This window comes from Astatotilapia calliptera, chromosome 17 (genome assembly GCF_900246225.1).
Source record: "Astatotilapia calliptera chromosome 17, fAstCal1.2, whole genome shotgun sequence".
NCBI lineage: Eukaryota > Metazoa > Chordata > Actinopteri > Cichliformes > Cichlidae > Astatotilapia > Astatotilapia calliptera.
The window spans coordinates 15599336-15620109 of NC_039318.1; the positions used below are offsets into that span (position 1 = coordinate 15599336).

Here is a 20774-nt window from a genome sequence, read left to right on the forward strand (position 1 = left end):
CTTCCTCTTGGTCTTTGAGCCGTCCCACTCGCAGCTGATTTTTGTTTTTTTTACTTAAGTGAAGCAGCTGCATCTTCATATTTAAATGATAAATAAATATAAACAGAACATCCCGGAGATACACAGTCTCAATCATTTTCCGCACTTAGTAAATCAGTCCAGTAGCCCATAAAGTTAAATCCAATATGTGATTGGTGGATCAAAGGTCAGCAAGAGATCTTCAGGCCTATGTAAACATCTCATCGGGCCGTTAACGCTGAATAAAGTTTCTCAAACAGAAAGCAGAACACACAGGTGAGAAGAAAAAAAACCTTTATTGCATCATGGTCTCAGTTTCTCCTTCACTTTGATAAGGAATGACGAGGCTGCCATACTTGGCTCTATGGAATGAGTCTTCACACGACCAGGTGACCATCACCTGTCATAATTCCCCCCCCAATGCCCAGGTGACTGTCACTTGCCGTAAGCCCCGCCCCTCCCCCTGTCACATGAATCTGAGTTAAAACATGCGGATTAAAAGAAAGAAGATCTAACAAACACCTGAAGAACAGAAGAAGAGGATGATGGGAAATCAAGGTGAGCTCAGAGTCCATGACATCACTTCCTCCTACAGACACACAGGTATAATTTAAAAAAAAAAAAAAAAAAAAAAGAAGAAAAAAAAAAAAAAGAAACATGGAGCGATGACACGCTCCTCCTCCTCCTCCTCTTCCTCATCTGTACACGGTGACATCAGCGGCTGAAATCAGTCTGCTTTCTACTTCCTGTCAGGTGGTCTAACGCTTTGACAGCTCATTGGACAGCCAGTCCAGTCCCTCGTACAGACCTGTGCCCTGCGTCGCACAGGTGGCCTGCACGTGCCACTGAAACACACACAGATCAGCATCGGTGAGCAGGCAGGTACAGGGAGCACACACAAGTGAGTTTACCTGTCTAAACAGATTTAGCTCCATGAGTTTGTGACAGTGACATCAAGACCCCTGAGTGGATTTTCTAACAACCAATTAGGATGCAACTGTAAAATTAAAACCCAAGGGTTCCGCCCACTGGCACTGACATCACAGATTACCAACAGAGGGAGATATTTTATTTCAAGCAAACATGAAAATACTCGCGATTACAAAGACATTATCAACACTTTACATGTACATCCATATCAGCCACCTAACTTAATCGATTCTGATGATTAATGGAATTATTTTTGCTCACTACCCACATGGCTTTAAATATATAATTTCCCCCTGCTGGTAGTGCAGATTACTGCAGCTTCAACATGAAGCTTTGTCGCGATATGGGGTTGGCTGATGTGCTCAGAGCGCTACCACTAGAACAATGCTGCGGGCTCATTTGAGGTCACCCCACTGTCTCCCGTTTTGTATACTGATTGACTGATTATTGATTTCACAATTACAGAACTGAGCAAGAAAAAAAGCTGAGAACTTAGATCGTCAGTCAATAAACCATGGAGGGAAACATGAGAAACAGAACTGAGTCTGTAGTACTGATCAGTGCGGGTGGGTTATTGATCCTTACGGTTCTGCTGCGCAGGCTGTGCAGACCCAGCTTATCGGTGAGCTCGCTGACACCCATGGCGTTCGGGAGATCCTGTTTGTTGGCGAACACTAGAAGTACCGCGTCCTTCAGCTCGTCCTCCTGGACCTGCACAGAGTCATGTGACATACAGTCAGTGGTTTCCATGACAATCATGAGTCTAATGATGCGTAACTGTAAAGTGAACAAAGGGACTGACCATCTTAGAGAGCTCCTCCGCCGACTCGGCGACTCGCTCCCTGTCATTACTGTCCACCACGAAGATCAGACCCTGTGATCAATACATCAGTCATCGATACAATTAATACATCAATACAGTGACTAATGGATCCTGCCCAGTGAAAGTCTGTGCTGTGTTTGTCGTGCTGCAGAGTCAGGGATCTAAAATAAGCTCCTCAGGTGTTTCTGAGGGGGAACGCAGCCGTGTTAGGATAACCTGCGCAGGTCTCATGTTTGACTTTGTAGACTGTTCAATAACTCATTTCTTTTATTAACATGCATGTACACATAAATGTCACTTCTATTCGTACACATGTTTGACATTCTTCAATGTATTTTATACTTTTAGATTTATTTGTATAGAATTATTTCAATGGACAGCAAATCCACTGCAACTTCATTCAAATATGCACTCACTGTTCTGATAAATTATGCTATTCTATTCTATGTGACTTACTGCTAAAGAATGTATGGATATAAAGATATGATGAGATAGAGGATATAAATGAGGATTTTACTATAGATGAATATCTCAGGACAGATCAGATCAGTGAGGGGTCACAGAAGAAAACCTCTCATGTATGTCCACATAAACATAACTGAAGCAGATCAACCTGAACGTCTCGTTCCTCAGAGAGAGAAAAGCCCCACACCTGCCTGCACCTGAGAGTTCCGCGTCTGTACCTGTGTGTTCTGGAAGTAGTGTCGCCACAGAGGTCTGATCTTGTCCTGACCGCCAACATCCCAAACTGTGAAGCAGATGTTCTTGTATTCGACTGTCTCCACGTTAAAGCCTGAACACACAACCACACACACACAGAGTTGTGAACAGGTGACTCTTTGTCAAATTATAAAGAAAAACTTTTAACGACCTTCAAACATTCCAAGTCACAGGAAATGGAATCACTGACAGGAAACTACACATCCCATCAGCCCGCTGAGAACCAACAGTAAATATCACAGTACAACAGTGACTGTAACAGTATATAATGTTAGAGTGAAGCAGTAGCACTGAAATACCTGCACAGAGGAGGTCTATAAAAGTTTGTTTCAGTTCTCCATGATTGTAGTTTTAATGGTTACATATCTACAGCTGTGTAAACGTTGGTGGTGTGTATAAGTTTAGTTTGTATTTACCTGCTTTAACCGTTTGTTTTCACCATCGTGTGTGTTTGTCTGCACTTTCATCATTTGTGTTTCTTGTTTTGGTACTTTATTTATTCAAACTAACAGGTGACTCTTATTCTAAAAGGTCACTTGACCTGTAGACGCAGACTTTTAATTTGAAATGAGAAGTTTAAAGGAAATTGTGCAAGTGCAAGCACACCTGGCGAATCCACACTGAAACCGATCAGATCTGATCAATGTGTTTAAACCACCTGACTACACAGCCGGCTGATTATTGATCACATGACCTCATCTTGTCCCTGAGTCCTGATGACGTACCGATGGTGGGGATGGTGGTGACGATCTCTCCGAGCTTCAGTTTGTAGAGGATCGTAGTTTTTCCAGCAGCGTCCAAACCGACTGAAACACACATCAAAGATTAATCCCACATTAATTAAATGTTTCACAGTGGTTCAAGTTTAACCCGAGATTACTTAAACCTCATACAGTGAATAAAGACTAATCTGAGATTACTTAAACTTAGATCAGAGTCCAGCTGCTGGTTTAAAGCTCAGATCAAACCGGGTTTAATGTTTTTTATGGACTTAATAAAATGACACCGGTACAGTTTTAAGCTTAACCCCAGATTAAAACATTTTAACCCCAGTTTAACCCCCGTCTAGACCCCAATTTAACTAGGTTTAACGGACTGTTTTCAGCCTGCTTCCTTCCGTTAGCTCCGAGCTAACAGCCTCTTGCTTCTCCGAGCCGGACTTTTGCTTCTCCCTGCACGGGAAGATCGGGCCCGCGGTCCGCAGGACTCGGCGAGCGGGTTCCTGGTAAAAATGAGTCGGTGTGTGGTGCTGGTGAGCCCGCGGAGCCGCTTGCAGCCGCCCCGGAGCCCGGCCGGTTAGCTCGTTAGCCTAGCCCCCGCTTACCCATCAGGATCCTCATCTGTTTCTTCCCGAACAGTCTGGAGAACAGCGACGAGATTGTGAGGCCCATGGCTGCGGAGAGGAGGAGGTGGCAGGTCACACACTGACAGCGGGTAGAGCCGGAGATCCGGGAGCAGCAGCGGAATGGAGCCGAGAAGGCGCGGAGCAGAGCGAACTGAGGGCGCAGCTCCTCTCGGTGCCACGTCCAGGCCAACGCGGAACAAATGACGTCACTGCTGCGCTTAAAAAAAAAACTTTATTAACAGCATAGCAAACACCGCGGCGTTCACTGTTCGCTCAAACACCGTACATTCGAGCTCTGCGCATGAAGTGAAGTTCATGAGCTGCGAGGAACACTTTCGGCTCCGGGACAGCCATTTATATTAATACGTTTAATTTATATGTATATATGTCACTATGGTCACGTCATTATACAACAGAACATAACAAAGTGAAATACACACGTACTGATTGTGTGACAGTGCTAAAAACATATATGTGTGTAGAATAATAAAGCGTTTTCTATTGAAGAACGGAGGAGCAGAATTTAATACACAGAATCATGAAAATATTTTCAATCAATGATCAACCAACAAAGTTAAAATTAAGTTCTAATAAGATTATTTTTAATCTATTATTTTGTTTTTTTGTTAATCATAGTTCAACAAATTTCCCACGTGTGGGACTAATAAAGGTTATCTTATCTTCTAAAATTTGTACAAAATAAGAAAAAAAATGTTTTCTCCCAATAAACAATCAATTCAAAATACTGTATTGCTTTCAGAAATGTTAAACATATTAATGGTAAATATATATATCTGCTTTATTGGTTGTGTTTGGCTGTTTATTTAATTTAAATCAGTGAGTTTTTAATTTAAATCAGCTAAAAAAAAATAAAAATCATCCTATTTTGCATTTTCCTGACGTCCGTGAACAAAGTAGTAAACTCCCGCCTCCTCCGTCTCAGTCCCTTCCGGTTCGATCCAACATGGCGGCTGTTGACAGATGAAGCTTTGAGTCGGATTTTACTCATCGATTAGGTCGATTATTGACCAACTGTGACGGACAGGTTGTGAGTTTGTGATCCGGATCGAACCGGTTTGTCGGCGCAGTGTGAGGAGAGACGATCAAAGCGGCGGAAAAATCAATCAGAGGGAGAAACAAACACTGAGAAACAGAAAGAGGTGAGAAACTGTTTTCCTCCTCCTTCTTCTTTTGTGTTCCAGCACAAAGTTTCAGCTTCGCAGAAACCATCCATCGATAATTGATCGATGAGTGCTCTGAACAGCTGTTCTCCGTTTCCCCTCTAACAGGAAGTCAATGCTAAGGTTCTGTTCATGTTCTGGTGTCTGTGATCAGAGGCTCACCTGGACAGACCTGGTCAGACCTGGACGAGGTCATGGAGAAGTTCGGGATGAGCTTTGGTGGCGGTCCGAGCAGGAAGGAGCTGCTGGACACGGTGGAGTCCCAGAAGAAGCAGCTGATCCAGTACCAGACCCGCTTTAGGGATGTGGTCCGGGCCTACAAGAGCCTCCTGAAGGAGAAAGAGGCACTGGAGGCCAGCCTTAAGGTTCTAAGCGTGACCCAGGACCTGGACCTGACCCAGAAGGGTTCGACCATCGCAACACAGGAGCTTACCGAGGATGGCTGCTCGCTGCACAGCGAGGACAGCGTGGACACGGCGGCGTCTCTGGACATGGCCAGTGAGACTACGAGAGGCGACCAGAGCGAGGAGGACCAGGCAGAACTGGGAGGAAGGCTGGTGGTATGTTCCTTTGACAACTGAACTTAAATCACCAGAACACAGTTAGAACTTGATGACATCACCATCGCCATAACGCTCTGATGATGTCATGTCTTATTCTGACTCCATGTTTGTTCTGCAGGGATCTGAACCCGATGGCAGCTCTGAGAGTGGCAGCGTGGGGACAGAGCAGCAGCAGGCTACACCCCCTCCCAGCATGGAGGCAGACCGCAGAGTCGCCCAGTTGAAGAGCCAACTGAGCACGCTCACAAGCTCACTGGCCACGGTGACACAGGAGAAGTCGCGAATGGAAGCAAGCTTCCAGGCTGACAAGCGGCAGCTGAAACAGGAAGTTGAAGAGCTGCAGGAACATCTGGTCTCCGTGACAACACAGCACGAGGCGGAACTGCACAACCTGCAGCAGCAGCTTGCTGAAAGTCGCGCTCGCATCATTACGCAGCAGCACGAGCGCGAGCAGGAGCAGGGGGACCACGCTCAGCAGCTCCGCGAGCTACAGAGGCTCCTGCAGGCCGAGCGAGACCTCCGGCAGGACGCTGAGCTCCACCTCCAGGATGCCAGCACCGCCCTGCTTGTAACATCACAGGCCGTGGACCGGGGGACGGAGTCCGAGGCTCTCCTGCACCAAGTCAAGGAAGAGAGAGACGAGCTGAGGCGGAGGCTGCAGGCTGTCGAGGAGGAGCAACGAATACCCGACCCCAGAGTGGACGAGCTGCAGCAAGAATTGAACAAGCTGAAGAACCAGGTCCAGGAGCAGGTCCAGCTCGAGACCCGCAAGGTGAGCCCAGAACCAGGTCCAAACAAAGTCCCAATCAAACAGGTCCCAGTGAACCTGGTTTAACCACATTAAACAGTTTAAGCTCTAACAGACCATGTAAACTAGAACAGGAAGTGAGGTCATGTCTGTGTTCGTGTTGCAGGTGTGCGATGCAGAAGAGCGCGCTCGTGAGCGTGCTCAGTCGGCAGAGGCTCGGGTGGCGGTCCTGGAGCAGCGTGTATCGGAGCTGTCGGAGCTGCTGGGCTCGTGTGAGAAGGCGAGGCAGCGTGACCAGCAGGCAGCGCAGAGACTCCGCGATCGTGTGCTGCAGCTTGACACGGAGAACAAAACACTCGCCATCGCCGCCTCGAGCAGGGTGACCTCTGACCTTGGGCCAGACGAGCAACTGGATGTGGGGGCGCTGCGGGAGAAGCTGCAGAAGGTGAAGAAGTTGCTGCTCCTTGCGGCTCAGAGGAACCCCGACCAGAACATCCAGGACCTGGAGGTGGAGCCGGGTGCAGATGCGGCGGCGGCGGCTCTCGCCTATCAGCAGGAGCTGCGGCAGCTCAGGGATGAGTTTGAGCGCTACAAGGTGCGAGCGCAAGTGGTTCTGAAGAACAAGAATGCCAAAGATGGCTGCCAGGCACGGGAGCTGGAGGAAGTGCGCGACCAGCTTGCTGAGCTGCGTGAGAAGTACATAAACCTCCGCATGCAGAGTGACGAGGCCGAGGTCTGCCACCGCCAGCAGCTTGATGAGCGCCAGCAGCAGGCGGTGTCGCTGCAGCAGGCACACCGGCAGGAGGCGGAGCGTCTGGAGGCACTCCACCGTGACGAACTGTTGCAACTGGAGGCGGAGCTTCACAAGCAGCGTGAGCGCACTATGGCGTTGCTGGATGAGAAGGACCGCGAGCTGGAGAGGCTGCGGGCCGCTGCCGCCACACTCAGCTGGTCCAATCGTGCTCATAACACACCCGCTGACCCTAAAGAGAATGGCCCTGACACAGAGACCGACGCGATCAGCCAGGCACTGCGGCAGGCCACACCCAATGAGTCAACACTGCTGCTGTATGCTGAGCAGCTCGCACGTAAGGAGGTGGAGGTGGGTGCACTGCGGCGGCAGAAGAACCAGCTGGAGGAGGACACGCGCCAGCTGCAGGCACAACTCATTACAAACGCCGAGCGCCATGATGAGGAGGTGGCAGCCCTGCGGGACCGCCTCGAAAAACTGATCCGGGACCAAAGCCGCGAGGGCGCCAACATGGAGTACCTGAAGAACATTGTGTACCGGTTTCTGACGCTGCAGGACGCCAACGGGCGCCAGCAGACGCTCACTGCCATCCTCACCATCCTGCATTTCAGCCCACAGGAGAAGCAGGATGTCACGAGGCTGCAGGGCAGCACCTGGTGGGTGGGACGCAGGTAGAGCACCTGAGGAAGAACACCTGGACATCTGAGCCATTGAAGGCATGGCTTTGTGCTGCGCTTGAGGGCATTGTGTTTTTCATCTTCCTGGTGTTTCTCTGACGGTTTGCTGCTCTCTGAGCGTCTTGTGACTTCAAACACTACAAACACGTTAACATGTGACCTTCGCTGGTCAATCAGCTGATGTATATTTTTGATTCAGATTAAAATATTTTTCCTGCTTCAATCTGTGTCTGAGCATCAGTGAAGTGCCTTGATGATGACACAACTCTAAATACGATTTGCCTGGTCCAGCCTCTTCAGGTGAGATCACCTGTCTACAGCTGCAGTTCCTGCTTTTACCAGCCTCTGATTGGCTCTGGTCTGAAAAGGTGAAGCTAAATTCACTTAACAGGTAGAGTGCAAACTGTACACGATGGAAAAAGTTGATTTGTGAGGAACAGTGAACACACCTATGTCAGATTACAGGTAAAGGTGTTTTTGAAGCCTGAAGCTTTGTTTTATTTCATGTTTCTGACAGACATACACACGTCACACTGATCAAATACTTCACCACTGAGCTTCTCTAACATCTGTCCACATCTACAAACACTGCCTTCAGGTGCACAGAACAAAGACAGAAATGTTCATAAATGTGTTTGCACTGATCTTCACTCAGACGTTCAGATGTGGAGCCTTAATTATTTTTATATAAAATAAATAAGGAAAGAGAAAGAATCAGGAGGTTTCCTTCTCGAGGTCTGAAACTGAAGCATTAAAGAGCAGCAGCATGAAGATCAAAGGCTTATGATGACGCCGTCAGACCACAAGAAGTTACATTTCACCATGACATGAGAGGAAACTTAAAGCCTTTCTGTTCAGTCTGAATCCTGGAGGACATTAAAATAAAACAAACATGAATAAAAGTCAGAGGACAGGAAGTGCTCAGACTTTAATTTCAAAATAAAGGTTTACAAACAAACAGAAAGTGGAGCTTCATTCTTAGTGTTACATTCCGTTTGTGGAGATGATAGAAAAATACGACTTCTGTGAAACACGAACAGCCTGATTCCACCGTCAGAGAAACCAAAACACCAGAGCAGCAGCTCGATGGAGACAGGTAATAAAGTTTAAATAAAATTTAAATATTCCAAAAACTGAAGATTTGAGCCGATGTTGGTTTTTCTGTGGAGTGTGAAGATGCTGATGAACACAAGCGTGCGTCCTGGCTGTGGGGTTAGCTGTCGTCACGGTGACGCGCCTGTGCCGAGCACAATCTGCAGGTCGGCAGGCAGCGAGCTGATGATGGAGGAGATGAAAGAGTCGAGTTTGTCCATCACACCGTCTCTGAGCTGCAGCTGCTGACGCCGAGCTTTAATCTGAAAAGCCACACACACTTCCTGTCCTCAAAAACTAGACTTTTGACATGAAACCAACAAAGAAGAAGCAAACGATCCTAGTTGCAGGCCACCACCTCACTTTGGATTAAACCCAGATAAGGATCCTGAATTATTATCATAGCTTCATTTTCATAACAAAGTTTCATCTCTAAGCTTTAAAACAAGAAACCAGAAAATATTTTCCCCCCAGTCTCCTCTGTGGCCCAGGGCAGCATCATCTCCATCACAAATATGATGGATTTTACCCCAAACATGAACTTTTATTACAGGCAGACGTCCCAGCGTTAGTGAACGCTTTAGCGTCCATGGTCAGTGAACGCATTGTCAAGTCCAGCTTCAAACTATCAAACCATCTCACTTTTGATTTAACTCTCAGGTAACTAAAATCTTTTTCACCTGCAGTTTTAAGTTTTACTTCTTCAAATTAATTTTTATCCTAAGCTTTTTATCGGTAACACAATTTTACATGACACTTTTTTCCTGTCTAACAAACTTCCTGTTGGAACTCACCAGCTTCTCTCTGAGCTTCAGAATCAGATCCACAACCTCCACCTCAGACTTGTCTTTGGTCCATCCCAGCAGGTCCTGCAGAGGACACACCTGGATTAGGGGCTGCACAGCTGGCTGATGGTCGAGCATTTTCGCTCAGATAACTTACCGCATCGCAGATGACCTCCAGGTGGAGACTCTCTAGCTTCTGTGTCATCTCTCGGTGGCGGTGACGGTACCAGCCGTCAAAGTTTGGAGACCTGAAGAACTTCCTGAGATGGAAACAGGAAGTAGAAACTTAAAGACAGGAAGACAGAAAACACCTGGATCACTCACACCCGTGAGGCTCACCTGTACAGTCCTATCCAATCACCTCTAAGCAGAGAGGTGAGCTGCGGGCCCGCATGGTCCAATGTGGACAGGAACTCGTCCTGACTGAAGGGGCGGATCTGAGGCGGAGTCTGAACGGAAACAGGAAATGTGTAACACAAGACAGCACTGTGACCTCATCACCACCACTCATTTCCTGTTTACCTTCCAGGGTGTAACGGATCTCTGCAGGGGCATCAGACTCGCCATGTAGCGTTCCTATTAGACAAAACACGCTGCTTACTGAGAACTGCTCTGTGATTGGACAAGTTATGCTTACATCATAAAGTACAGGCAATGCGAGCTGATTGCGCAACTACTTACCAGGGGGATAATGAAACTCTGCGTGAGCTCCAACAGGTGTCGCCTCAGGATGGCGCTCTGCACCTCCGACGGCCGCTTCCTTTGGATCCCCTGCAGGTAAACAGTCAGTCAGCGACACTCTGCATTACCTGTGTGTGCGGTGTGCTCAGGTGTGCTCACCTTCAGCAGCCTCTTGATCAGGATCTTGTCCTTGTGCAGAAACGTCTTGTAAGCCGTGTAGATTCCTGCCAAAACAAACCTTCAGCATGACAGACATCTACCTGAGCTCAGGTACAAACACGCCCCCACCGGCTTACCTGGTTTGGTGTCAAGCGTTTTCAGCTTAGAAAGTTTCTTCACCTTCACCTGCTTCGGTAAATCACCTGGAAGACATCAGAGACAGCACGCATACGTGATTAAAAAGGTCACAACAAGAACGGCGAAGACGATCTGAACAGCACACGCCTGACAGCCATGGCACTTCACAGAAACAGGAAGCTCACAGTGAACACGCAGGAAGAGGAGGAATACGGCGTACCTGCCATCTTGACCTCTCCCAGCCGGACGATGTGAGGCCAGCTCTGAAACGTCTTGATGAAGAACGGGTTGGTGACGCCCAGCACGACGCTTGGTCTGAACAAGAGAAGAAGAAACAGGTAATCACACGTGAGGCTGGAACATCTGTCGACCGCTTTCCTAAACTTAGGCTTTAAGTGTCCCAAGGGTGTGTTTACAGCACAGGTGTGTTCAGGCTCCAGGTGAGCATGACTCACGGCGCCTGCGTCCTGGTGGTGTACTCCCTGAACTCGCTGTCATGGATGGTGAAATAGGGTCGGAAGTCGCAGCAGAACTTCAGAGGGCTGATGGAGCTGTGGACACACATCGTTATCATGGTAACAACAGAAACACCATACTCTGATTGGATGCTGGGGGCTCGTTGTGACCCCTCAGTTACCTGATGAGAGCCAGGACTGTTTCCGAAGAAACGGTGGGAGATGGAGCCATAACGACAAGCGGCTCCCCGAGCAAGGTAAGTTCCCAGAGCATCTGCAGGTGGATTAGAATGGACTGGAAACACCTGAGCAGGACACAGGTGAGACTGAGATTAACCAATCAGAGAGCACACCTACACTTGAGAAACATAGAACACCTTAACGAGTACTGACTTAAACAGGTCCAGCTCGTGGATGGTGGGCAGAAGGGTCGGCACCGGCAGCAGGTTCTGAGCATGCATACAAAAAACTTTATTAACAACAACAACAAGAATAAACATTATTAACAAGATCAAAGCAACAAGACCTCACCTCTTTAGCCGTCTGTCGCACCGGACTTCCCCCAGGTTTGTCGAATTTAGAAGGAATCCTCACCTGAAACATGAGACACACAAACACCTGTAAACCACATCCCTTCTGTCACCTGTGAGCCAGGCCACTTCTCTCCTCACCTGTAAGATAACGCCCATTACGGGCAGGTTGAGGGTCTGCCCAGGTACAGGTGTCGGCCATTGGTCGATCTCGTTACAAACTACGGGGATGAGCAGAGGAAAAACACGTTAAGGGCCATTCTGAAACCTGATTGCCTCCCAGATATGATCCAAGCATGATGTGATTACCTGCTTCAAGGCAGGGCTCATGCTTCTCAAAGAACTCAGGTGCAATGGTCTGCATCAGCGAGTGGAACAGGTGAGTGTATGGCAACCTTGACACCAGCACCAGGGACTGAAACACAGAGTCAAATGACTATCACCATCATGACCACCTGTGAGCAGGTGAATACAGGTGAACACAGATGTGTTTGGTGACCTTCTGGAAGTAGCCCCTCTTCACAGAGACGTCCTTCACTTGTCTGAAGTAGACGTAACCGAAGAAATGCGCCGTTTCTCTCTGACAGACAGAACAGAAATGTTACGCACCTGTGAGGCTGAAGCAATCAGCCATTCAGGAACCAGGTGAGTCTCACCTGCAGTGTGACGGGAGCGTCACGGTTGTAAAGGTCGTCTCTGAGCCTTGATGTTCGGCGACCGACAGACTGACGGAAGCGGAAGCTAAACTGAGTGTCCCCAAGGCACCCTGGGAAATAACAGACAGCCCACGTGACCTCTGACCTCCAACCTCTGACACCTGCAGTATTAATTAGCATTACCTCAGCTTACCTGAGTACGAGTCGGGGAAGGACAGGTAGCAGATACTGGTTTTCTGTCAACACGAAACAGAATCAGTGAAAGTGTAATCAACAACACTTACAGGTGATCAGGAAGCTGAAGATATTTACCTCTTTCTCTGTCAGCTTCACATCTTGAGGATAAACCAGCTGAAAGTAAACACAGGGGAAAATATTTCAGAATCTGCAGAAAATTCTGACGTTTTTAAGTTTTTCCGATCTGAGATAGCAAGAGAGGATTAATTTAACTTGCATATCGCCCTTCGTTATCCACAATCTTCTGATAAGCAGTTGCACAAAAAGTATAGTCTATAATATTTGAAACACTTCAGGTAATCGATTGGTTCTATGATGAGCTCAAGAGCAGTCTGATATTGTTATTATTTGTATTATATTACAAAATCTATCAGAATAATAATGAGAAAACAATGCGTTTTTTAAAACACGGATTGGTGCTTCTAGGCCAACATAGCTGTCTTTAATCCACAGACACAACTCCTTGAGTCCCACCACCAAACCCAGAATCCTGCTGATTTTACTTCTGCTGCCTTCCACGGATCCTTAACTGTCTCCTCCATTCAGTGTCTCAGTCATTACCACCTGTCCTTTACAGAGTATTCACATTTTAACACAGCATTCATCTTTATTTACCTCCACCATAAACGGAGCAACACCAGGTACAGGCAGGACAAGGCGAACACCGAGCGGTCAGATTTTTACGCTGATTGAATGAAAGCTGCGAGACGAGAATGTTTTCAGCCTGGTGTTTACCTGTTCAGGTGCGTTTCTCCACAGGTCACATGTGAACAAAGAATTCGGGGGGTTTAAATGGAGTTTGGTACAGACAGAGGAGCGGCTGTTTTTCAACTGAAATTACTCATCAAACCTCCGATCATCAGTGATCATTCATCATATCGATCACTAGCTATGCTAGCGATGCCAGGCTAACGTACCTCAATTGCTTGTCCGAGCTCCAAGTCGAACGTAACGACGCACGCGCACTCCAACCAGGAGGAGAAGCGGGCCCACCGGCTGCGGCTTTCCGCGCGCCCCGCCTCCTCCTGCTCCTCGTGTCGGGGAGAACCGGGACCGTCAAATGGGTCCATCACGACCGGACCAAAGCGGCAGCAGCTCTGCGCATCACCATCCGAGCCTCCATCACCATCAGCGGGCAGAAGCCGGAGAGAGCTCCCCCTGTTGGACAAGAGAGAATGAACCCACACACACCGCTGCTGGAGAAAATCAAAGGCTGCCGGCTTTTATTTATTTATTTATTTTACTAGTTTCTACTGATTTTTACTGCCTGTTACCCCAACAAATACATCCACACAAGTTTGATCTCTTATTATGAACAAATCACTGCTTTCTGTAACTTATTACTTTTATTGTGAAAAGGCCGGATGCGTGCGCAGCGTGTTCCGGTAGATTACCGGCCGCGCTCAGCTCGGCTCTCCAGTCTCTCAGCTGTAACCGGACTGAACGTCATGTCTGACCCGTGCTCCTTTTCCTCGTTCACCAGGTGCGTCACCAAGCACCTGAACCTGCACCTGCACCTGGACTTCGACAGGCACGTAATCAGAGGGAGGGTGGCGCTGACTGTGGAGGCGCTGGAGGACCGATTCTCTACGCTGGTAACGTCAACGGGACGCGGGGGGGTTAGCCTCGATCTAACTGAACCTTTAGTGCTCACCAGAGTCCAACTAAAATCCGCTGGATTTAAGGGGAGTGCGTGCTTAGAGGCGAGCACGAAGAAGTAACGAGCCGGGTCACACTGACGGTTCCTCGGGTGTTCCTCTGTGATCCGGCACCGTGCAAGCGTTAAGGTGTGCCTGATGATTAACTTTAACCTCGGGGAGTACCGGTACCTTAATTCCAGCTGTTTTTAAATGGAGTCTGGTGTTAAGGCGTTTTTACAGACTTATAAAAACAGTTTGTCACTCAGCTTTAATAAACTAACCGTACTGTTTTAAAGTTTTAAAACGTGATTTCACAAACTGAAGCTTCACATATTTACGATCTTTAAAACTCTAACTGTGATATAAATCATTTTTACTTACATTTTTACTTAATTATTGATCTTTATTCACGTCGCATTTAAATTGTGACGCTGTGTGACATCCTCGAGCTTCGGGACTGATCGGGTTTAATAACTGCTTTATTAAAACAAACTCGTTAACTTTAACCTGTTGTTTTGGAAAAACTGTGACAGGTGAGTATCTTTCAGATAGAACAGGTGTGTCCAGGCTAAGTTCTTTAAATTCCACAGAAGCCTGCACCCCTACTGGAAACTGTGGTTCAGTTCACTGTCTGTGGTTATTCTTGCGCTTTGTTACTTCACCATCGACTCTCACCCGTGAGTGTCAGATTTCAAATTTTGAATCAGTTCTGTAAATATATTCAGAGCATAAAAACTTAAAATGGCTCTTTTCTGGATGGAGTTTGGCGTGACACCAGTCAGCTGAAGCCGTAGACTGAAGTTTAGTAAAACAGGTGTGCAGGAGAGCAGACTTTTCACTTATTTGTTTTTAACAGTTTTCATAGCTCAGGTTTGATTCTGCAGCTGCAAGACGGTCGCCTGTAGAAAGGTAAATGTAACATTAAGCCCCCAGTGGTTTTCTGTCTTTCTACCTCCGTAATCCCCTCCCTTTTGCACCCATCTTTGGGTGCATGGTTGCTTAAGAGGTTAACCCTCACCTGTCCATAAGGCAGACAGATAGACACACAAGTAAAATAAGTTTTTCTTTGAATGGACTCTGGTGTGACGTGGCTCAGCTTTAAGACAGAGTGTGTAAGGTGACCTTTGTGCAGGTAGGACAGGTGAATATTTATCAGCAGGTTCAGGTGCTGACACAGCAGCTCGGTAACTGGGGTTTTCTGTACCACAGACTTTGGACAGCAGTGACCTGAGCGTGGTGTCGGTGACGGCCAATGGGCAGCCGGCACGCTTCAGCCTAGGGCCCAAACACAGCTTCAAGGGGACCCCATTGGAGATCACGCTGCCCTTTGACCTCTCCAGGTGACTCCGCCCTCCACTCTCTCTGTCCTTATGGCCTGTCTTTTCTAATTAAATTCTAACGTCTGCTGTCCAATCAGAGGGCAACATGTGATCGTGGAGGTGACCTATGAGACGTCTCCATCAGCAACAGCACTGCAGTGGCTCACGCCTGAGCAAACTGCCGGGAAAAAGCACCCCTACCTGTTCAGCCAGTGCCAGGTGAGCCATTTACCCTCACCTGAGCTATATCCAATATAAATGATTAAAATTTTCATGTTTAAATTTGAATTCAGAGAAATTCTAGATTTTTTCTCTTTTGAAACCTTTTTTAAGTTATAAAAGGTTAAAATAAAAGTTTTAAACTGAAGTTTACTGTAAACATATTTTTGGTTGATTACACCTGAAACGCTGCATACGAAAACCTTCAACAGAAAGAAAAGTTCCACTTTTTGTGGTTTTTCTGTGAACTGTTGAAACTTTGTGAAACTGCAACCATTAACAAACTACTTCCCTGTTATTCTCGTTTTCTACCTTCTTCAAACTGATTTCACTGCTTTGTAAAGTTTAAAGCCTCAGTCTGCTGCAGAGCGTCCTCTGTACAGACCACCCCTGAACACAACATGCAGCTAATAGCCTTGGTGCCCTCTGTGCTGTCTTACAGGCTCATCACTGCAGGAGCATGATCCCCTGTCAGGACACCCCATCCATCAAGCACACCTACTATGCTCAGGTAAACAAACACCACTGACATATTATTGATTATTAAAATTATTAATAATTGTTAAAAAAAAACACCTGAACAACATTCATAGCATCACCTCAGTGCCCAGAGCCTGATATTAGTCTCTCAGGTGTGTACTTGTGTGTGGGTACCTGTCCCTCAGGTGTCTGTCCCTAAGGACCTGGTGGCCGTGATGAGTGCAGTGAGAGATGGACAGGAAGTCGATCCTCAGGATAGTGGTCGGATCATCTACAGGTTCAGGCAGACGGTAGGGGGAGTCTCTTTCTTCTCTTCATCACCTGACATCATCATCACCAGGCCTCAGGCGTGACTGTCCTCTGTTTGACCTCTGATCTCAGGTGCCTATGCCTTCCTACCTGATAGCCATTGTGGCTGGAGCTCTGGAAAGCAGGTACAGATTGTCTTACCTCTTCTGATGTCACAGCATCAGCTTCAGCAGGTAAACTTAACTCTGTGCTCTGATTGGTTGGCAGGGAGATCGGGCCAAGGACCAGAGTCTGGTCGGAGAAAGAGTTTGTGGACAAAGCAGCGTTTGAGTTCTCCGAGGTGAGAACCACAGACACACTGAGGCCACGCAAACAATGGAAAGAAGACACAGAACATGAGAACATACAAACATGAAAATATGAGAACATGTAAAACATACAAACATGTACAACATGAGAACACAAAAAAATGTAGAACATGCAGGACATAGAGAAGCTGGAGTGATGTTCGGGTGTTCCTTGTCTTTCAGACCGAAGCCATGCTGAAGACAGCTGAGGAACTGGCTGGACCGTATGTTTGGGGTCAGTATGACGTCCTGGTTCTCCCTCCATCTTTCCCCTACGGCGGCATGGAGAACCCATGTCTGACCTTTGCCACGCCCACCGTGCTGGTACGTACAAACAGGGGGCCAATCAGGTTGTTCATGATGTGTCAGTGTCATGAGACTGTTAGTTCTGATCAGCTATTTCCTGTCTGTTTTCAGGCTGGAGACAAATCTCTGTCTGGTGTGAGTACAAGACTCTTCCCACCTCACCATGTGATCATGCATTATAATTAAATTACCTTCCATTCCTGTCTGTGACTGTGCATGTGTCCTACAGGTGATTGCCCACGAGATCTCTCACAGTTGGACTGGAAACCTGGTGACCAACAAGACCTGGGAGCATTTCTGGTAAACAAACAAACAGGTGGAGCTCAGCTCAAGGGTCTCAGGTGTTTGCAGAGACGTGTAGAGAACCCATGGACGCCTCAGAAGATAAAATCTTAAAACCAGTTTTGAGACATGCTCTAAGTCACAAAACCCGATGCAACAGAACAGGCCCACATTTGCTCAGGTGTCCAGGCACTGTGTAGGTTTTCAGAGTGAAGTCACAGCTTTGGGACAGACACTTTGTGGAACTTATGGGTTCTCTGAAATGGGATCAACTCATGGTGGGGTTGGTTTACCTGGAAAGATTCACTCTGAGGTTAGCTGAACGAAAATCATCCAGGGTTCGACTTCACAAAAGCAGAAATCATTAAGAAATACCAGCGTTTGAGGGTCAGGTGATGCAACGTATTTGCTGACCCGTCCCCACTGCTGACCCGATAGCTCGCTGAGACCGTCCTTTTGAAAATCTTTGATTTACTTTGGTTTTCACAAGGAAAAATTCAGACAACTGTTACAGCTGATTGACACACAAAGTGGTGGGAAGTACTGTAAAGGATTACCTAGGCAACCAGACATTGCATTTTCCACTGTCGGCTCCAACAAGATGCTTATTATTACGTCATTATTTGACGTCAGCATGTTTGTACCTTCAGGCTGAACGAGGGTCACACGGTCTACCTGGAGAGGATGATCGGCAGGTGTTTGGAGAGCGAACAGTTCAGGCAGTTCAAAGCCATCGGAGGCTGGAAGGACCTGCAGGACTCGGTGAGAACTCAAACATTATACACCTTCACCTGTGTCACATCCACAGTCTGACATGAGGCACGTTTTCCTTCCACTCACCTGTGCTCATCATATCTCAGGTGAACACCTTTGGAGCCAACAACCCTCTGACCAACCTGGTGCCCAGCCTGCAGGACGTCAGTCCTGACGATGCCTTCTCCTCCGTGCCGTACGAGAAGGGCTTTGCTCTGCTGTATTACCTGGAGGAGCAGCTGGGAGGGCCAGGTAACACCTGCACACTCCTGCACACTCACCTCTTTCCTGTTCAGTTGCTGACACACCTGTTGATCTGTTTTGCTCAGAGGTGTTCATGGGCTTTGTGAAGTCGTACATCCAGCGGTTTGCCTACAGCAGCGTCACCACAGAGGAGTGGAAAAACTACCTGTTTGCCTACTTCAAGGACAAGGTGAGGAACAACTGGACACTCAGGCAGAGTTACAGTGACTGGAGGGAAGGAACATCAGCTTGGCAGGTTTTGGTCAGAGGTCAGATTGTTACAAGAAAAGACAAATATTTACAGGGTGATCAGGCAGAAACTCCAGATGTGATAGATAGGTGGGTTCAAAGGTCAAGATGGAGCCTTGAGATGAGTTTTTGTGTCTCAGGTGGACATCCTGAACAAGGTGGACTGGAACGCCTGGATGTTCACACCTGGGATGCCTCCTGTTAAACCTCAGTAAGTACTCAGACTTCCATCTGGTCTCTGATTTCTAAAAACAATCTGATTCCTTTGTCCTGATTGGCTGTTGTTTCAGATACGATACCACGATGGCTGACGCCTGCAACGCTCTCAGTCAGAAGTGGCTCCAGGTGAGACCTGAATCTGGTGAGGACTCTTGAGTGATTTTATGTTCAGGCTCAAAGCTCCATCCTCTGTCCCCGTTCAGGCTAAAGACCAGGACCTGAACAGCTTCAAGCGGTCCGATGTGAAGACTCTGTCATCCCACCAGGTCATCGAGTTCCTGTCACTGCTACTGCAAGAGGTAACCACACTCCACATTAACTCCCTACAGTCCACTTCCGTTCACTCACCTGTTCCTTCCTTCAGGATCCGCTCCCTCTGACTCACGTGAAGAAGATGCAGGAGATTTACGATCTCAACGCCTATATGAATGCAGAGATCCGCTTCAGGTGAGTCTTTCAGCAGGTATAAATGGGACTTTCATTTTAAAACCTTCCCCTCCTTAAAGCCTCTTGGTGATTGGCTGTGCTCCCTCCAGGTGGCTGAGGCTGTGCGTCAGGTCCAGGTGGGAGGAAGCGGTTCCACTAGCGCTGAAGATGGCGACCGACCAGGGCAGGATGAAGTTTACACGACCACTCTTCAGGTCCTTACACTTCAACAGTAGTTTCACTAGAACAAAACTCCACATCACTGACCTTCATGTTTGTTTTTACCGTTTGTTCTATTGTTTCTTCTGTGTTTTTACTGTGCCTTTACCATTTTTACCCTTCCACTTTAAAGACTTATGAGGTATTATCGTCACCCTCCCGGGGACGTGGCATGAACACCTAAGTTTGTGAGTGTGATAACTCGAGAACAAGATGACATAAGAGTTTCAAATTGGTCCCATAGCTGTATCTACTAAAATTCTCAGACGAGATCAAGCTGACTGACCTTGGCCTTATTGCCAAGGTCAGAGGTCAAGTTTTCTAAAACTCTTGCAATGCAATAACTGAAGAAGGTTATCTAGGGTTTTCAAATTGGACCATAAGTTTCTACTAAAAATCTTGGATAAGTTTGAATCTGACTGACCTCAATCTCAAGGTCAGAGCAAGTTTTCTGAAAATCGTGTTAATCTGATAACTTGAGAACACGGTGATGTAGGGTTTTGAAATTGATACCCGAGGTGTGTCTGCTAGGAGGCAGCACTGATTCTCTTACTGTGTTTCTGCTGTTTTAATCATTGTGGCTGTGCTTCATCTTCAGGGAGGTGTTTAACTTTGAGAAGTTTCGTGATGAAGCTCTTCGAGTGTTTCTGGCTCATCGAGCGGGGATGCACCCGGTCACCTCCGGACTCGTCTCGAAGGACCTGAAGGTGGACGTCAGCAACGCCGCCAGTCAGTAACAGCAGAAACGAGTCCAGAACCAGTCAGAGACCAGTACCGATCAACTTCAGCGCCAAAGCAATATTATATCACAGCTGTTATTTCTTGGCTGGTTCTCTCTGATGAAAGTTTAATTGAATCCTCTTTTTCCTTTTTATTCCTTTCAAATATTTCGTCTTCAGCAGAAAAACAAGACGATTTTATAAAGAAATAAACTGAGTAAACTTTGGATTCTTGTTGTTCATTCAGATCTCAGCTGGGGTCACACAGGTCATGTGTGATCGTGTGCTGTTTGTAGTTTCAGTGTTTACATTTTCACTTTATTCTAATTGCACAAGTAGAAAATCGCTGGGGTTTTTATTATTTTAGGCATAAAAGGTACAGAAATGTCTGAAATACTTAAAGCAACACTTAAGACCTGCTTTTAAGCATTCATAGAGGATGATTTGTGTTTCACACTGAGCTTAGCATCCCTCACACTGATATGTGTCAGTAAGTATTCACACTGATGCAAAAAGAAGACCTGCAGTAACTGGCCAGAGAACATACAGGAACAAAGAGCTAACAAATCAGTCATCTGGAATTATACTTTTAAGGTCACCTAATCTGGTGATCAG

General features: G+C 47.1%; 4 protein-coding genes across 9 annotated transcripts; 2 read left to right on the forward strand and 2 right to left on the reverse strand.

The window, feature by feature from the left end:
* Positions 1-676: 676 nt before the first annotated feature.
* LOC113009531 (ADP-ribosylation factor 4) lies at positions 677-4057 on the reverse strand. The gene is made up of 6 exons (XM_026147873.1): positions 3816-4057; positions 3217-3297; positions 2455-2564; positions 1751-1822; positions 1534-1659; positions 677-863 (listed from the first exon to the last, which is right to left on the reverse strand). Exons 1-6 carry the CDS (start codon positions 3880-3882, stop codon positions 777-779), a joined length of 543 nt encoding a protein of 180 aa, XP_026003658.1. The 5' UTR covers positions 3883-4057; the 3' UTR covers positions 677-776.
* Positions 4058-4752: 695 nt separating this feature from the next.
* On the forward strand, positions 4753-7979 carry gcc1 (GRIP and coiled-coil domain containing 1). 2 transcript variants are annotated; one of them, XM_026146797.1, is made up of 4 exons: positions 4753-4996; positions 5126-5577; positions 5699-6352; positions 6495-7979. In XM_026146797.1, exons 2-4 carry the CDS (start codon positions 5212-5214, stop codon positions 7752-7754), a joined length of 2280 nt encoding a protein of 759 aa, XP_026002582.1. In that variant the 5' UTR covers positions 4753-4996; positions 5126-5211; the 3' UTR covers positions 7755-7979. The 2 variants fall into 2 exon arrangements, with proteins under 2 accessions (XP_026002582.1, XP_026002583.1); XM_026146798.1 differs by having other exon boundaries at positions 5172-5577.
* Positions 7980-8228: 249 nt separating this feature from the next.
* dennd6b (DENN/MADD domain containing 6B) lies at positions 8229-13678 on the reverse strand. Of its 2 annotated transcripts, none has more exons than XM_026146805.1 (20): positions 13407-13678; positions 12565-12603; positions 12446-12488; positions 12253-12362; positions 12096-12176; positions 11906-12011; positions 11738-11817; positions 11598-11660; positions 11460-11515; positions 11249-11371; positions 11067-11162; positions 10832-10926; positions 10611-10676; positions 10474-10538; positions 10315-10404; positions 10156-10209; positions 9973-10082; positions 9791-9893; positions 9643-9717; positions 8229-9111 (listed from the first exon to the last, which is right to left on the reverse strand). In XM_026146805.1, the coding sequence occupies exons 1-20, from the start codon at positions 13557-13559 to the stop codon at positions 8980-8982; spliced, it is 1740 nt and encodes a 579-aa protein (XP_026002590.1). In that variant the 5' UTR covers positions 13560-13678; the 3' UTR covers positions 8229-8979. The 2 variants fall into 2 exon arrangements, with proteins under 2 accessions (XP_026002590.1, XP_026002589.1); XM_026146804.1 differs by lacking the exon at positions 13407-13678 and adding an exon at positions 13105-13175.
* lta4h (leukotriene A4 hydrolase) lies at positions 11912-20386 on the forward strand. 4 transcript variants are annotated; one of them, XM_026146803.1, is made up of 20 exons: positions 11912-11975; positions 13973-14084; positions 15339-15469; positions 15547-15667; positions 16110-16178; positions 16333-16437; positions 16529-16581; positions 16664-16736; positions 16927-17067; positions 17161-17184; positions 17279-17349; positions 17982-18093; positions 18192-18336; positions 18414-18517; positions 18717-18787; positions 18867-18921; positions 18999-19094; positions 19160-19242; positions 19332-19436; positions 20039-20386. In XM_026146803.1, the coding sequence occupies exons 1-20, from the start codon at positions 11950-11952 to the stop codon at positions 20175-20177; spliced, it is 1836 nt and encodes a 611-aa protein (XP_026002588.1). In that variant the 5' UTR covers positions 11912-11949; the 3' UTR covers positions 20178-20386. The 4 variants fall into 4 exon arrangements, with proteins under 4 accessions (XP_026002588.1, XP_026002586.1, XP_026002585.1 ...); XM_026146801.1 differs by lacking the exon at positions 11912-11975 and adding an exon at positions 12189-12241; XM_026146800.1 differs by lacking the exon at positions 11912-11975 and adding an exon at positions 13116-13232.
* The last annotated feature ends 388 nt before the right edge of the window (positions 20387-20774 follow it).

Coding starts and splice junctions, on each gene's coding strand:
- LOC113009531 (XM_026147873.1), bottom strand. CDS start 3,882: ATGGGCCTCACAATCTCGTCGCTGTTCTCCAGACTGTTCGGGAAGAAA. Junction 3,298..3,815: donor ACAGATGAGGATCCTGATGG/GTAAGCGGGGGC, acceptor TGTGTGTTTCAG/TCGGTTTGGACGCTGCTGGA. Junction 2,565..3,216: donor CACCACCATCCCCACCATCG/GTACGTCATCAG, acceptor TTGTGTGTTCAG/GCTTTAACGTGGAGACAGTC.
- gcc1 (XM_026146797.1), top strand. CDS start 5,212: ATGGAGAAGTTCGGGATGAGCTTTGGTGGCGGTCCGAGCAGGAAGGAG. Junction 5,578..5,698: donor AACTGGGAGGAAGGCTGGTG/GTATGTTCCTTT, acceptor TTTGTTCTGCAG/GGATCTGAACCCGATGGCAG. Junction 6,353..6,494: donor TCCAGCTCGAGACCCGCAAG/GTGAGCCCAGAA, acceptor TTCGTGTTGCAG/GTGTGCGATGCAGAAGAGCG.
- dennd6b (XM_026146805.1), bottom strand. CDS start 13,559: ATGGACCCATTTGACGGTCCCGGTTCTCCCCGACACGAGGAGCAGGAG. Junction 12,177..12,252: donor ACGCTCCCGTCACACTGCAG/GTGAGACTCACC, acceptor TCTGTCTGTCAG/AGAGAAACGGCGCATTTCTT. Junction 11,372..11,459: donor CACGAGCTGGACCTGTTTAA/GTCAGTACTCGT, acceptor TGTCCTGCTCAG/GTGTTTCCAGTCCATTCTAA.
- lta4h (XM_026146799.1), top strand. CDS start 13,854: ATGCGTGCGCAGCGTGTTCCGGTAGATTACCGGCCGCGCTCAGCTCGG. Junction 15,668..16,109: donor ACCTGTTCAGCCAGTGCCAG/GTGAGCCATTTA, acceptor GCTGTCTTACAG/GCTCATCACTGCAGGAGCAT. Junction 18,788..18,866: donor ATGCCTCCTGTTAAACCTCA/GTAAGTACTCAG, acceptor CTGTTGTTTCAG/ATACGATACCACGATGGCTG.